This window comes from Colias croceus, chromosome 13 (genome assembly GCF_905220415.1).
Source record: "Colias croceus chromosome 13, ilColCroc2.1".
NCBI classification, from domain to species: Eukaryota; Metazoa; Arthropoda; class Insecta; order Lepidoptera; family Pieridae; genus Colias; species Colias croceus.
Window position 1 is genome coordinate 2,064,516 of NC_059549.1, and position 17,165 is coordinate 2,081,680.

The 17,165-nt window shown below is 33.9% G+C and overlaps 3 protein-coding genes across 3 annotated transcripts; 2 read left to right on the plus strand and 1 right to left on the minus strand.

Moving 5' to 3' along the window:
* Positions 1-61: 61 nt before the first annotated feature.
* On the plus strand, positions 62-12,735 carry LOC123697030 (organic cation transporter protein-like). The gene is made up of 9 exons (XM_045643449.1): positions 62-76; positions 2,670-2,906; positions 3,425-3,604; positions 8,044-8,274; positions 8,814-9,033; positions 9,482-9,647; positions 11,340-11,616; positions 12,135-12,404; positions 12,688-12,735. The coding sequence occupies exons 1-9, from the start codon at positions 62-64 to the stop codon at positions 12,733-12,735; spliced, it is 1,644 nt and encodes a 547-aa protein (XP_045499405.1).
* On the minus strand, positions 12,729-16,408 carry LOC123696833 (CAAX prenyl protease 1 homolog). Its single transcript, XM_045643209.1, has 2 exons — positions 15,105-16,408; positions 12,729-14,898 (listed from the first exon to the last, which is right to left on the minus strand). Exons 1-2 carry the CDS (start codon positions 15,189-15,191, stop codon positions 13,660-13,662), a joined length of 1,326 nt encoding a protein of 441 aa, XP_045499165.1. The 5' UTR covers positions 15,192-16,408; the 3' UTR covers positions 12,729-13,659.
* On the plus strand, positions 16,030-16,837 carry LOC123696835 (partner of bursicon). Its single transcript, XM_045643211.1, has 3 exons — positions 16,030-16,173; positions 16,296-16,420; positions 16,506-16,837. The coding sequence occupies exons 1-3, from the start codon at positions 16,053-16,055 to the stop codon at positions 16,674-16,676; spliced, it is 417 nt and encodes a 138-aa protein (XP_045499167.1). The 5' UTR covers positions 16,030-16,052; the 3' UTR covers positions 16,677-16,837.
* The last annotated feature ends 328 nt before the right edge of the window (positions 16,838-17,165 follow it).

The following is a 17,165-nucleotide window of genomic DNA, read 5'->3' on the forward strand; positions in this document are numbered from 1 at the left end:
TTTTACTAAAATCGAAATTTATAGATACAATTTACATGTTATATTCAAAACAATATTGCTGATGAATCTACAAAAGGTAAAGGATACGTTTCTGTTTAAAAATATAGCATACTTCACAATAATATTAACTGTCTATGCTGTACATTGAGATAATATTAATATGGAGTCGATACCGCCTACATCACTTATGTTCCACTCAACATACGTCATGTGGCGTAACTGCACTCAGTCGCTTGCTCGCTCTTTGGCGCGAACGTCACGCTCATTTTTTATTTGTTTTAAAGTGAAACGCATCAAATATGCCTACGTGTGTGTTACGATATTGCACAAATAATACAAAGAATACGGAAAAGTGCAAAGGAATAACTTTTCATCAGTAAGTAACTAGATAATAATTTTTAAAACTTAGTTAGAGCAAAATTTTTGGCGGGCGACATTTTGTCATAGATTAAAAATTTAAGATATGACATTGGGCATGAAATAAGTGTTGTTAGTAATATTTGCTGGCGTATATTTTTATAGTATAAAATAATAATTTTACATATTTAGAAAAGCATAGACTGGTTGTTAATTGAAAAAAGGTGAAATCATGAAATATGAAAATCAATTACTCAATCACCAATTTTTTTTTGTTAATTGATTTTAATCAAGTTTTTAATTGATATTGTATAAGCTACTGACTTGAACGTATAATTGAATTATTATTTATTTATCTGCACTAATATTATAAAGAGGAAAACTTTGTTTGTTTGTTTGCTTGTAATTGGCTCATAAACTACTGGACCGATTTTGATGAAAGGAGAATGCCCATTTTTGGTACTGGTTTTTCTCATGCATCAAGACAACAATACTATTAAAAAAAATCTCGGCAATTTAGAGGCCTTCTTACCATCGGAAAATATATTTTGAACAGGGAATGTTTTGTAAAATCTAATAAGACATGTAATTGTTTAGATCCGTTATTATAACATTTAGTGTCCATTACCGGTTACCACGGTAACCAAGCGGTAACTTTTTACATTTACTATGGTAAATAGCTAAATGTATTAATATCGATTATTGTTTTCATTGAATTACAAAAAAAATCAATTAACATAAAATCACTCTATAGGGTATTGTTTATACACTATAGGTTGTTTTAACAAAGATAGTGAAGTAAAATAATATAAATATGTATATATATAAAAAAAAATATTATTATGACATAGCTTGGTAGGTAACCAGTTATTTCTTATTTGTTTCTTTCTTCGAATATGTAGTGAAAAAATGATTCAAACAACAACAACAACAACATGTAAACCGAATAAAAACTCAATTGGCATTTTTTAAGTATATATTTAGGTTTTCTTGAAATCCGTCCCGGAAGATTTCTGGTGCCTACCTACACTAGCCGATGAACAGATAGACTTTGTCTGAAAGCATAAGCTCTACGCATAGATTATATATGTAAATCGAAAAATAACCTTTGGACGATAAAATGTTACCTAAATCACACATAAACCTAACTAAATAGGGGTTATTTAAGTTTTGAGGTTATTTCCCATTTTTCTCAATATCTTGAAAACCCCTGTTTTTATCACACAAAAATCAATTGGTAAAAATCTTTGGAATATCGAAGAACCCTCCAAAACCACTCTGGCATTGACGCAACACTGTACTGTGGTCCATACTTTCATGGGCATTCTCCTTTGGCACAGACAATCTTAAGACCCTGAGAAAGAACATAGGCTACTTTTTATTGCGAAATATTGTGCCACGGGCGAAGCCGGGGCGGACCGCTAGTTCAGAGATAAGTAATTAATATTTTTTCTATTCAAGGTTTCCATGTCTGGGCCGTGAAGAAAGGGAAAAATTATTTTTTTTTTCTAAAAAAGGCTCAATTTGTAAGGAATAAAACTTCCCATAGCCCTGACTGAACCTAAAACACGAAAAAATTAAATTATTCCATATGACGTCACTATTTACATCATCCTATATTATATGCCAGATATTGTTAGCCCCGCGTAGTAAAGTCAGTTTATACCTAAAATAAATATTAAGTTACAAAGAAAATTTCAAGTCAACGTGCATGTAAGGAGTGGCACCCAATAAAATAGACAGAATGAAACAAAGTGTCGCCTCTATAGCGGTGAGTCAGTGACATCGCATAATCTATGACTGTCTAGCTGTCATTCGCGCGCGCCGCGCCGCCGCGCTTGGCGCACAGATTTTGTTCGTGGTGTCTGCTCCATATTAATATTATCTCAATGATGCTGTAATTATTTTAATATAATTTTAAATTAGTGAGTTAGGTGAGTATAGCCATAGGGACAACAATTTAAGTTGTTGTCCCATCAATCAATCGCTACTACCTGTAGTACCTATTTATATAGATACTACAGGTAGTAGCGATTTTTAGATATAGATATAGGTATTCCTTTACATATTAACTTCTAGGTATATTAAATTTTGCTCTAATCTATACTAATATTAAAAAGCTGAAGAGTTTGTTTGTTTGTTTGAACGCGCTAATCTCGGGAACTACTGGTCCGATTTGAAAAATTCTTTCGGTGTTAGATAGCCCATTTATCGAGGAAGGTTATAGGCTATATATAAGTCATAATATCACCCTGTACATTACATTAGTAGCTAGTTTTTATATAAAAATCATCTTATTCTTAAATTTTCAGACAAAAAACACGAAACAAGATGCTAAAGACCCAGTAGATAATATTGCTTTTAAAATATTGGGTGATTTTGGAAAATGGCAATTGAAAATAAGCATTTTGATGGCTTTACTAAAGCTACCGATGGCGTGGTATCAACTAAATATTTTGTTTCTTGCTCCTCCTCAAAATTTTTGGTGTGCGAAACCAAAAATTTGTAGTCGATATTCAAATGACGAATGGCGCCAGATTTGTTCACCAGTAAGTTAAACTAAATGATGCAAATTGTATTTATAATAATGGATTTAATTGTTCGATGATAAGCGGGATCGAACCTGCGTCCTTTGTCATACCGTGGTATTCTTAGTACTATTATATATTCTGTGCCATTGGTAGGTAAATATTCATAATTATAGCTTATTGTATAAATTTATACACTTAAAAAATTCAAGTACTTATTAAATGTTGCTATCTATCAGACATCGGTGCCTCATGTGCAGTAAATATTTTATTGGTAATAAAAAAAAGTGGCCGGCAATTACTTAGTCATGCAAAATTGCCGATATCCTCTTAATCCGAGTTTCCTTGCATGAACATTATATGTACATATATTATTATATAAAAATTGCAGCTAAATTCAATGAACAATTCGTCTTTAAATTACCCCATTAGGACATATTTCCTGTGTCAGTATCGTCATTTTTCTAGTTTAGGTGTTTAAGCGTTTATTCATCAAGTACCTAGGTACTTATAAGTTTTTCTTTATTATTTTTCTATAGCATAATCAAGAGCATCCATGTCTTATTTTCGATCCGGATATACTTGCAGTAGCCCCCATGATTGATAGATCACTGGTGCCTTTGGTACATTGTAAGAAATTTGTTTATGATACATCTGTATTCAGTCGAACTATAACATCTGAATGGAACTTAGTATGTTCTAAACATTGGTTGGTACATGTAAGTATGAGGAGTTAACTAAAATATAATTTGAGTTAGTTATGAGCTTATTTTCTTTATGTACTTGTAGCCCAAAGCATTAAGCAGGGCTACAAACTGTTTAAAAAAATAAGTTAGATATATAGTGGAAGTACCTAGAGATAACTAGGTGTCTAGGTACAGGATTGCGATTGGTAGTGATCAAATAAAACTTCGATATTGTTTCCAATCTATTTTAATACTACTTATAGGTACTATAGTTGGATTAAACCGCAAATCTGCTTTTTTTATATCTAAATGTAATAATGTCTGTCTTTTTAATAATAACAATGGTCAGATTAAGCCAAACGTATTGCAAGAATTTTTATTTTATTTTACATTATTGTACTCTTTTAAAATAATTCTCTCTTGTATTTTATCGAAAAGTGCTGTGTGGTGGCGTAATTTCTATATCTATTTGTCTATTCTTTTTATTTCAATATTACAACAGCTGAAAAATATCAAACACTACTTGGTAATACTTTTAATTAATTTATACTATTCATGGTGCTATATATTAATAAATTACATTTACTATAACATAACTTTATATCTCATTAGATTTTTTTACAATATTATGTTATCCCCGATGAAATATAATAATATTATTATTATACTTACAGAAATTGTGCATTTTATATTGTCCTACATAAGGTCCTACATTTTTTAATTATAATTGATTTGCCTATAAGCTACAATAATAATCTTTATTTACAAAAATGACGTGTCGTTCTAAAAATAAATTAAAAATTGGCTTTCTTAACCCATGCTCGCTTGGAAATAAGCACGATGAATTTATTTTTGCCATGGAGAATTGTGCCGTCGATATTATGGCTATTAATGAGACGTGGCTGCGTCCGGGAGAAGATGGTCGGGCACCGGCTGTGCCTGGATACAGACTTCGTCACATTCCGCGCCCGGCCAGCGTCCGCACCCGTGGTGGTGGGGTCGGCTTTTACGTAAAACACGGCCTGACGGTACGTACCCTGTCACATCCGGTTTCTTCGGCAGTTGAACAAATGTGGTTAAAACTTACATTGCGCGGTAAGACATTGGTCATTGGCACAGCGTATCGTCCTCCCTGGTTGGACCCTGATGTGTTTTTTAGTGCATTGGCGGAATCTATGGGCTCATTTTTATGGTGCGACTATCTAGCTTTATTAGGGGATTTTAATATTAACTATTTAAATAAGGACCAGCCCAATTTTTATAAACTAGAAAATTTTCTACACTTCTATAACCTAAGGCAATATGTATCTGAACCAACTCACTTTACTGCTCATTCAGAGACGCTTATCGATTTACTCTGTACAAATGTTAATGTTTCTCAGATAAAAGTTGATTATATTGAAACTCTAAGTAGTCACGCTTTTATATCTTGTGTTCTTAAAATAGCCAAAGAGAAACCTCAATCCAGACGAATGATGTGTAGATCACTTAAAGACATAGACATGGATATTTTTAATCAATCATTGGGAAATATCATTTGGGATAATATCCTTAGCCTCAACAACGTCAATGACATGGTGATAGCCCTCACGAACAATCTTTTATCTTTATTTGATTTTTATGCACCAATGAAAGTCCATTACATTAAAGACAAACAGCATCCATGGTTAACTTATAACATGAAGTTGATTATGAGATGCCGCAACGAAGCACATACACGAGCACGGAAAACAAAGCTTGACTCTCACAAAGAATATTATAAACAGTTAAAGAAATATACTGAAGTTGCCCTTGATTGTGAGAAACGAGCATACTTTGACACGTTTATACATGCTAACGTTAAAAAACCTCGAGAAATGTGGAAACATATCAAAGACCAGGTTAATTTCAAAGCTATAAAGAACAGCGTCTTACCTTCACACTTAAGAGATCCTGATGAGATAAACGCACACTTTCTAGACATTCCCGGAACTAATAAGCTACCATTATCTAATCTCACATTCTATGAATTTCATCGTTTTTCTGAAGCATCGTTTGAATTTAAATCAGTTGATGAAAATGTTGTACTTAAAGTGATTAATGAATTAAAATCTCAAGCAGTCGGCATAGATGGGATCTCACTAGACATGCTCCTCCTTACTCTATCCAAAACACTTCCCGTGCTAACAAAGATCATTAACACTTCCTTTAGTACCAATACTTTCCCGGAACTGTGGCGTCATGCTTTGGTAATTCCAATTCCCAAGAAAGATAACCCGGAGGAATTTAAAGATCTTCGCCCCATAAGCATACTAACATGCATGTCTAAAGTCGCAGAAAAAATAGTGCATAAACAACTTATGGATTTTTTGGAGTCCAATAACATTTTACCTGATGAACAATCTGGCTTCCGAAAGCACAGAAGCACTTCTACGGCTTTAATCGACGTAGTAGATAATATTTTGAAAGCACAGGATGAAGGTATGGCTACAGGACTGCTGCTGCTAGACTATTCACGCGCATTTGATACAATCCAAACTGATTTATTACTTTCTAAACTATCATATTACGGCCTAAGTACAAATGCTGTGAAATGGGTCAGTAGTTATCTTTGTAGCAGAACGCAAACGGTGTCGGTTTCGGAAGAGGATGGTAGAAAGCATTTGTCTGCATGCAGCAATATTTTAAGAGGTGTTCCGCAAGGTTCGATACTGGGCCCACTATTGTTCATTCTTTATAGTGCCGACATTGTGTCATGCATCAAACATTGCAAGTATCAAATGTATGCCGATGACGTACAACTGTATATATCATATCATCCCAGGGAAACACAAAATGCATTTAATCTTTTGAATTCGGATTTAAGTCGAGTATTCGCATGGTCTACGAGCAATTCATTGGTCCTGAATTTGTCAAAGACAAAGTTTATGATCATAGGCAGTCCTAAGGTTCTAGAAATATCTGAGCGCTATAACCCCCAAGTAGCTGTGAATAATAATATAATAGAACGCGTACGCGAAACACGTAACTTGGGAGTAGTATTTGACGAGAATCTTAGATTCGAAAAACACATAAATAATGTTATTTCCAATTCGTTTTATAGATTAAAAGTATTATACAAGATAAGAAAATATCTAGATTTAAAGTTGCGTATTCGTCTGTGCGATGCCCTTGTCTTATCAAAATTTAATTTTTCTGACACTGTATACGGACCCAGACTGCTAGCTCGAACTAAGACTGCTATACAGAGAGTGCAGAATGCCTGTGCGCGGTTTTGCTGGTATATTCCGCCCAGAAGCCATGTCAGTCCTTATCTGAGAGATGCCAATATCTTGAATATGGACGGACGTAGGAAACTACACTTTGCCACTTTGTTGTTTGGAATAATTCATAAAAAAATACCACTGTATCTGTACAACAAGTTGGCATGGTTGGGACAACGTAGTGAAATCAACTATATTACAAGATTCGCCAGCGTGAAACTTTCAGTTCCGAAGCATCGCACCGCAGCCTTTAGAGGTGGATTCACTTACCGGGCCACTAAGTGCTGGAACGATCTCCCTCCACCTCTGTCTAAATTAACGTCAGTCAGTAGTTTTCGTTTTAAGTATCGAAACTACCTTCTAAGTTCTACGAATCAGCCTTAGTACCCGCGTTGTAGTGTCTGTCACCATATTTCTGATAATATTGTAAGTATAGTAAGTATTTATAGTTAATATGTATTTATTTGTATTTTTAATTTCCTGTCCTATTGAATGCTATATAGTTCTCACTTATTTATATGTTTACGTTTATTTTTATTTTTATTTTCTTATATACCTACGCACCGACCCACCCACACACACACACTCATACACACACTCACACACACACACATACACACTCACACACTCACTCACGCACACACATCACACAGGCTGTAACTCCGACTGTCAATAGGGGTTTCTGAAAATCAGTGTTGCTAGTTGACTCAAAAGTCACTGCAGCTTTATACTGAGAAGCCCCTTTTGACAACAGACGTTGCCGCACAGTACTTATCTAATTTTTAGGTTGTAAGTTTTTGATTGTGTAATAGGTATATTGTTTTAGTTTTTAAGTTTGTTTTTTTTTCACCATGTTTTTGTTCTTACTTTTTTTTCTGTTTCTGTGCGGCTTGTATACTTTGTTGTCAATAAATGTTTCATTCATTCATTCATTCATTCATTCAAATATCAGGAGCTGCTGCTCCGAATTAAAAAAATATTTTTGTGATGTTATCATCTTTATCGATGAAAAATGGCAATATTTTATTGAGGAAAATTAATTCAAATGTGAATTAAACCACAGGGCTAATCGCCATATTATCCCAGAATAATAGATAAATAGTTACCTACTAGCCCATATGCTATCGTTCCCACGATTGTTATACAACATAAATATTTTAGATGTCCCCAATATCATGTGCAGTATTATATCATTTTTCATATATTATTTTTCCCTTTATTTTTTTTCAGTTCACACAAGCGGTTATGATGTGGGGTACAGTTGTTGGTGGGATATTATTCCCGATATGGGGAGATAAATACGGTCGAAAGAACCCACTCATGTTTGGTATACTTTTGCAATTTGTTGCCGGCTTCCTAACATGTGTTGTGAGGCAATACTGGATGTTTATGATATTTTGGTTCATTTTAGCTGTAGCGACCGGCGGATTGGGGATTATTTCTTTTGTCGTGTGCATGGAGGTTGTTATTTTCAGTTATTTTTAAATTCGATGTAGTTTAATATATATGTATTTAGGTCGAGACGAAACGTTTATAGACAAAGATAATGATATATAACTAAAATTGATTTCTAAATTTCAAAATATATGGCATAATATCAATTTCCTTGTACAGTGGTGAATTGCATGAAAGATATGAGACGACGGATCCTGGGTTCGTTCTTCGACAAATAAGACTAAATCAGATGTACCTACTCCATACATGTATCATTTAACTAACAAGATGTACTTAGTTATATTCTAAGATAATCTCTGTATATATAAAACTCAAAGGTGACTGATATAGTGATCTATCAACGCACAGCCCAAACCACTGGACGTATCGGGCTGAAATTTGGCATGCAGACGTAGATGTTAGGACGTAGGCATCCGCTAAGAAAGGATTTCCCGAAATTCTTGCGGGAACAGGAAAAAACGGGGATGCACGTACAAAGTCGTGGGCGGAAGCTAGTATAAGATAAAATACTTGTATTACATAATTCCATTTCAATCGATCCATAGGTTGTAGGTGGTAAATGGCGGACAGTTATTCCAATTTTCTACCAACTACCTTTCGGACTGGGTAACACTGTGTTAGCATTACTTGCCTATTGGATAAGAGATTGGCGATATTTGGAATTTGCCTTATCTTGCCTTACTTCCCTGTTCCTTTTGTACTATTTTGTAATGGAAGAGTCGCCTCGATGGCTGTTAGCTACAGGGCAGCTAGAAAAGGCGTGTGGTTAGTTGCTTATCAATAATAGAACTGTCCGAATTGAACAGACACAATACCTTTTACGTCTTTACAATAAAGAAATATTTGTTCTTGTCTATTTCTTTCAAGTTCCTTGACCTTGTGCCTAATAAAAACCGACAAGTTCATGTGGAATTTCAATAAATAAATCTTCACTAAACATAGGTACATAATGCAGTTAGATTAACAGCTGTGTACTTCACACGAAATACTGAAATATAATTTTCTAAAATATGTAGTGCTGACGCAGACGTAATAAAGCTAGTCCATTAGTCTTAACTAGTACCTAGGTAGGTATGTCATACATATTTAAATGGAAATTACAAAACTGTTCAAGTAGGTAATAGATATGCATTTAGCATTGAATATGAAGCCGCCAACTGTCTAAAATACTCATATATGTAGTATATTGTCTACATAATATTGATTATTTCAGTTGTTCTCGAAAAGGCTGCAAAGTTTAATGGCAGAGAAAATGACTTTAAAAACGCAAAGCGAACTCTTCTCAAAATGGGAACTAATAAAAGACATAATCCGGGATTTTTTGCTTTCATCAAATCGAGGAATATGAGAACGAAAACTTTACTATTGTCCGTAAATTGGTAATCTTTTTTAGATACCTACATGATTTATGATATTACAGAAACATTATTTGGAATGAATGTTTATTACTGTAAACGATGACCTTATTGCTCGATTACTCAAAGCAGTAATTCTAAGCAGTAATTCTTTATCCCTACTAATAAGTATTATAAATGCGAAAGTAACTCTGACGCTTTCCCGCTTAAACCTCTCAACCGATTTTGATGAAATTTGGCACAGACAATCTTTAGACCCTGAGAAAGAACATAGGCTACCTTTTATTGCGAAATATGTACCACGGGCGAAGCCGGGGCGGACCGCTAGTCTACACTAATATTATAAAGAGGAATACTTTGTTTGTTTGTTTGATTGTAATGAATAGGCTCATAAACTACTGGATCGATTTTAAAAATTCTTTCACCATTCGAAAGCTACATTATCCACGAGTAACATAGGCTAGGTTTTATCCCGGAAATCCCACGGAAACGGGAACTAAGCGGGTTTTTCTTTGAAAACGCGGGCGAAGCCGCAGACGGAAAGCTAGTATATAATATTCTTAATTAATATTATGTAAAAAGAATAGGTAAACTAGGTAGTTATATGTATTATATATTATCATTAAAACAATTAGTATCTAAGTAGGTACATGTGATATAGGTACATTCTACATGCAATTGTGATGTTTATCGTATCCACGATACATACATCAAGAGTAATGATTCTAAATATTATCTACTAGGATACAGATAACATTTAAACATAAAACCAGTTAGTTTAGTAGTTTTTTTACTAATGTAATACCTAATAATATTATATTTGGCTGATGACTAGTTGTTTCAACCAGACTAAATGACGACATTGTCATTATGGCTGAATCGCTGCAGGAACTTAAACAGATGTTGAACGACCTAGCTGTGTCCTCCTTACGAATCGGTCTCCGCATGAACACAGACAAAACAAAGATCATGATCAACGACCGTATTTTACCGGAGCCGATAGTAATAAACGGAGTCCGCCTAGAAATTGTTCAGGAGTATGTATACCTAGGGCAAATGCTCCAACTAGGTAAGAACAATTTCGAAGGCGAGATCAACAGGCGGATACAGCTGGGTTGGGCGGCATTTGGTAAACTCCGTCGAGTCTTTGTGTCGTCACTACCACAATGCCTTAAGACCAAGGTCTTTAATCAGTGCGTCCTACCAGTTATGACCTACGGAGCCGAGACGTGGACACTCACAGTACGACTGGTCCACCAACTTAAAGTCACTCAGCGAGCTATGGAGAGAGCTATGCTCGGTATTTCTCTGAGGGACCAGGTCCGGAACGAAGTTATTCGCCAGAGAACGAAAGTTACCGACATAGCTCAACGGATAAGCAAGCTGAAGTGGCAGTGGGCCGGTCATATGTGCCGCAGAACGGACAACCGCTGGGGCACATATGTCTTAGAGTGGAGACCGCGGCTCGGTAAACGTAGCGTAGGACGCCCTGCTACACGGTGGTGTGACGACATCCGCAGGGTTGCTGGTCAAAACTGGCGACAACGAGCAAACGACCGGGCTCAGTGGCGTGCCATGACTGAGGCCTATGTCCAGCAGTGGACAAGTGTAGGCTGACAGTGATGATGATGATGATGAAACGTTTTTATAAATAGGTATTACCTACTTATTGCTTTTTTATCTTTATCGAAGTTTTTTTGAATTTACATTTTTCAGGTTTTGCACGGGACTAGCCTTTTTCACATTCTCGCAATACCTCGGTTACATAGCTACAAATCTTTATCTGATGATATTTTTGAGTGGTCTTATTGCTCTACCTGGGTGTATGTTATGTCTCTGTATAATAATGAGATACGGACGAAAAACAACCGTTTGGATATTTCAAATAATAACGTCCATTTGTTTCTTGATTATTCTTTTGATACCGAAAGAAATGTACGCCGAAGATTGGCCTCGATTGATTGTGGCTGGAATAGGATTCGCTAGTTTATCGGTAAACGTTATTATTTATTCAGATACTTTTACAACTATATCCGTAATTCAATCTACTCAGATGACTAGATATTATTTAGATAGAATGATTGGTGAATACCTTAGTGAATACATTATTGCATTTAACCTTGACATTGTTGAAGTTTTCAAATGGGTACCTTCTCCATAGTTTAAAGGTCAAGTTATTCAATACACTATTAAAACGAATGACATCAATAATTGATAAAAAAATAAGGAAACATGTCCTGCTACTGTTGCCATTATGGTACTATGTATATATAAGCTTCTTGGGTACCTACTATAGTTGATACCTATCTTTTAAAAATTCGTGTTATGTTACAAGTAGGTCCTACATAATAATTTGTTACGATTTCGTCAATCAAGTTGAATTCTTACAAAATCCGTAATCAAAAATGCTGATATTCCTTCTAAAATTGGACTTTTACAGTTTCCTTGCACTTAGGTAGGTAGATATTCCTCCATTTTATTTTTTTTAATTTAAAATTTTCGTTACAATAGGGAACAGTACCAGCTCTATATTTGTACTCTGGGGAATTATTTCCGACTCTTGGCCGGAATGCGGGGGTCGGAGGAGTGACAACCTTCGCTCGAATCGCTTCAATGATAGCCCCAGGGGTGGTCAGCCTGGATGAGATTAAAGCTGATTTACCACTCATTATACTTGCTGTGATGTCGTTTTGTCAATTAGCACTTCTTGTGCCCTTGCCAGAAACAAAGGATCACCCATTGCCAGACACGTTGGAAGAAGCGGAACGGTTTTCTAAATTAGTATGTGCATATCGCGTAAAAGCTAGTTTTTCATAATTAGCTCAAGGTTACTGTCGGCAAGGCAATAATTCATATCTCCATGCTACAAAAATGTTTACAATGCGACTAGCCACTGACTGTAGGTACCCATTTAACTACCCGAATTTTAGTTGAATAGTATTTACGCCACTATCGCGAAATAGAAGAATATTTTATGACTTCTTATTTGAGATTTTAGCTTAGGATTTTAGTATGCACTTTTACAAGGAATTTTTTTTATAAAACATAACTAATTTGTTTTCAGGAAAACCAACATTATGGAAAAGAAAAGAAAACACCAGGAAATGCATAATGTATACTATTTATTTCTAATAACACATTTAATGGTTAATATATATCTTAAAACAGTCAGAAGATTTATAGAAGTACATAATATTATATAAGGATTTTATAATTCTCAGGCTTTTAATTTACCTTAAAATCCTATAGGTTATAAATTACGACATCAAACTACGAGATCTTTCAACTAAAGTTGTAATATTTTAATTTAAACTTTTTCAGGTTTACAGAAATCGAAAACATTTTTCTTATAGTTATATACCTAACTGTGTTGACAAAATATTATGCAATTATATTATCTTAAATACACAATAAGGCTGCAGATCAACTAAGCCTTTTTTTCTGCTGATCTGATTTTAAGGCATAGGCCGCACTACGGTTCAGCCACAGCGGCTTTTTTGAGTCAATAAAATCAATATAATGGGCGCTCATGAGCGCTTCTTCACGCAACTGATTTTAAAATCGCGAGTTGTTACAAAATTAAATGAATGGGTGTAAACCGCAAATCCGCGCAAAAAATAGTTTTTAATAGAAGTTGTGTGTGCATCTCTAGCCTTCCTGCCGTTTACCAATTCTAGGAAAAAATCGTAATGCGGCCTAAGTCTTGTAAATAGTTAAAAATAATAAATGAAGACACAACCTTATCATTATATTTTAACCATAGCCAATATTTTTGATGACATGTGAATAATACTTAAAATACATAATTAGGTAATTTGTTTAAATTATACTTCCCATTTTAGAGCAATATTTGTTTATATATAAAAATACAGATTCTAAATTTTTCAAAAAGTATTGTGCATAACTCTTTACTCTTTCATTCAACTAAAAACAGTAAAATGCAAGATTGGACTAGTAACTATACATATTTACAGTCCTAAAGTAGTATTAATAATTATAATAATTGTACTGTTAAAAATGCAGACAAAGATATGATCTAATCTTTTTTACTATTTGAAGCTTGCTTCTTTATGTTTTCTATTCTATGCAGTAGAGTTGGATGTGAATGATACCAAGCAGAATAGAGTTTGTCATAAATAGGATAGTCTAAATTGTCCTTCCCTAACTTAATAAGAGAAGATTTCAATTCATTTGCATAATTTAAGCCCACGGCAAAGTTATCTGCTTCAAATTCGAACTTACGTGAGAGAGCTGTAGCAAAGAACGATAAAAGGGAATTGTATGGAGCCAGAATCAATTGTAAAACTACAATCAAGCCAATTATAATAGGTTCTTGACCTGACGAGAAACCTAATGTTGTGTATAACAGAGAATTCTTAAAAAGTAATCCAAAAGCACTAAATAATAACAAGAGATTTACTTCAGTTAGGGCAATTGATTTATAAATATGACTACATTTCCAGTGGCCCAGTTCGTGAGCTAAAACGCCTAAAATCTCATTATCTGTACAACCTGTTGTAACATTCTTTGTTTCATCATATTTTTCAAGTAATGTGTCAAATAAAACTATCCTTTTCTCACCAAATAGACCACTGAAGTATGCATTACTGTGGACTGAACGTTTGGAACCTTCAAGAATGTATACCTGAGACAGTGGAAATGATAGTTTTGAAGCCAAACTTTCTATGCCAGATCTTAGCGGACCATCAGGTAGAGGTTCAAATTTATCAAATATGGGAGCTATCACTGATGGATATATAGTGAGCAAGAACAAGGATACAACTGTCGTAAACAGCCACAACCAGACGATAAACATGTTGCCTCCTAACATTATTATGTATATAGCTACTGAAATTATAGGCAATGTTATAACCAAACTCAGCGCTAAACTCTTCATTTGGTCCTTAATAAAGAACCCAATCGTTTGTTTGTTGAAACCATGCTTCTCTTCAAGTACAAATGTGGCATAAATTGTAAATGGTAGATTCACAAGGAAATTGAATAATGTTACAAATGTCATGAAGATGCAACTTACAAGTATTTCTTGGTCAGCATTGATACCGAAAATAGACGCAATGTTTTCAGATTTAGCCCAAGCCGTATACACCCATCTATTGTACAGGATTACAGTGGTTAATGCTATACTATAAAACTCCTTAGCGATTTTAAACTGAGATTTATCAATACCATACACACGGGCTTTCTTGAATGAATCTTCATTTAGCATTTCTTTTAAATCCTCCGGAATAGTATTGTTTGTTTTATATATTTTTAGCTGCAACAAAATTAAATTGGATTGAGAAATTACATATTATGCTCTGATCAAAGTGTGGTTGAAAATTTTATTTATCATCTGTTCAATTATTTAATATCACATATAGTAATTTTTATATATAGTATATTTTTTTCCTCTGTCAGTTAATTACTGACTACTTTAATTGTTACATACACATAAAATAGTAATGAAATAATAAATTATACCTGACGCAAAGATAAGTACTGCTCCCATAGATATTCAGCCCATATAAACACTAAAATAAGTAGTAATAACAAATCTTCATTAAACATGATGAAAGCCGGTGTAGTTGAGCAGGTATTAATTTGTAATTGAATGCACTCTTTTTAGGATACAGTGTAATGTAGGTACAATAAAACACATCTACAAACTTTGACATTGACTGTAATCCGCCGATGCCGATTGCCGGAAAGTGTGAAATGAAATGTAAATTGTGAAGTGTGAACGCCGGAAAATGTCATCAAGATACCATAGACAATTTAGATTTTTTTAAAGCAAATTTCCACTAGATTGCGTATTTATTTTGATTATTATTTATAGCTAATTTACAAGATAATTTATCAAATAAAAAAATACAAGAATTTAAGAAGAAATGTGGAAAAAATTAGAATTGAGACCGACAGCTTTAATTAATTTAATTTTTCTGCATTGCCAGTATTTGAGGATTCAAAAGTTTAGATAGAGCACGTAGATCAAAATAAAACATTGTTATACATACCTACACACTTAACCTACACGTGGTTTCTTTAAAATTATGTATGATTTTAAATTTGAAATAACTGGCTCCTCATCGCACCGCTTTTTCTCGGCTAGACTTCTTAATTTCAATTTTTTAAAAATTGTAAAGTTATCATCACTACAATATAATAAGCGAATGTGGTTAAATCCAAGAGACCGACGATCGATCGTTACTAGTCATTGAATTAAAATGAATACAATATAAATTCGACTATGTACCTCACACAGAAGCATTTAGTTAAACACGTTTTGATACTTACACACATAAATAACCCCCCGAGGAGAAAGCAATCAATGTTACATGAACTATAAGGGGTACTTTTCATATAAATAGCTGATGAGACGGCCAATACGGCAGTGCAAACTCCACGATCTAGTAATAATCACATTCAAATATGGCTTTTCTTTCATACAAATTTTCCTTAGTTATTTTAGAAATTATTTTATTAACAGTTATTAAATGCTATGCAGAAGAAAATTGTGAGACAATTCCTTCCGAAATACACGTTACGAAAGGTAATTATTGTGCAATTAGCGATTATGAATGTAACGTAGTAATTAATTATTAATTATATTTTGTAAGTAGTAGGTAATTATATTTTGATTGCTTTACATAAAAATATATTAAAATTTTACAGAGGAATACGACGACATGGGTAGTCTATTAAGATCGTGCAGTGGTGAAGTTAGCGTAAATAAATGCGAAGGTATATGCAACAGTCAAGTGCAACCATCGGTCGTTACACCGACAGGTTTTTTAAAGGTATAAGACATAAAGAGATTAAGTTTCTTTTATTACTATGGGGTAATGATATTTTCTATGGTTCATTCATTTTATATCTTTACAGGAATGTTTTTGCTGCAAGGAGAATTACTTAAGAGAACGTTTAGTCACATTGACCCATTGTTATGATCCTGATGGCCTCCGCTTCGAAGATGAGGATCGTGCAGTGATGGAAGTGCGGCTTCGGGAACCTGCAGAATGCAAATGTTATAAATGTGGAGATTTCAGTCGATAAATAAATATATAAATTTGACGTGTACCTTATGTGACGAAAATATTAATGCATTTGATTTAGAGATGATTTAAATATTATGTTGGAAAATATTGGTCAATACCTTTTGTAAATAATAACTTGTAGACATACCGTATTTTGTAATATTTGGTGAAAAATAATAAAGAACATTTAATTATGCACATTTTAGCTCTTTTATTACTTATGAACCTGTTCTGTGGCATGAACTCTCTAGTATATATGTACAGTCTATGCATGAACCGATTTGAAATAAATTACGTAAATTCTGGGAAATATTTTATGGAAAATAGATATTTTAATTAAGCGGCAAAAGAATTTACTGCAATACTCAACTGGAAAATTATTTACTCAATAAAATAAAAGGTGGTTGGTACGAGGTACTTACGACTGGAAAAGTGTTATTTATTATTTACAATCCATTCTATATTATAAGCTAGATTCCCAAAAAAAAAAATCAAACTTCAATCACTC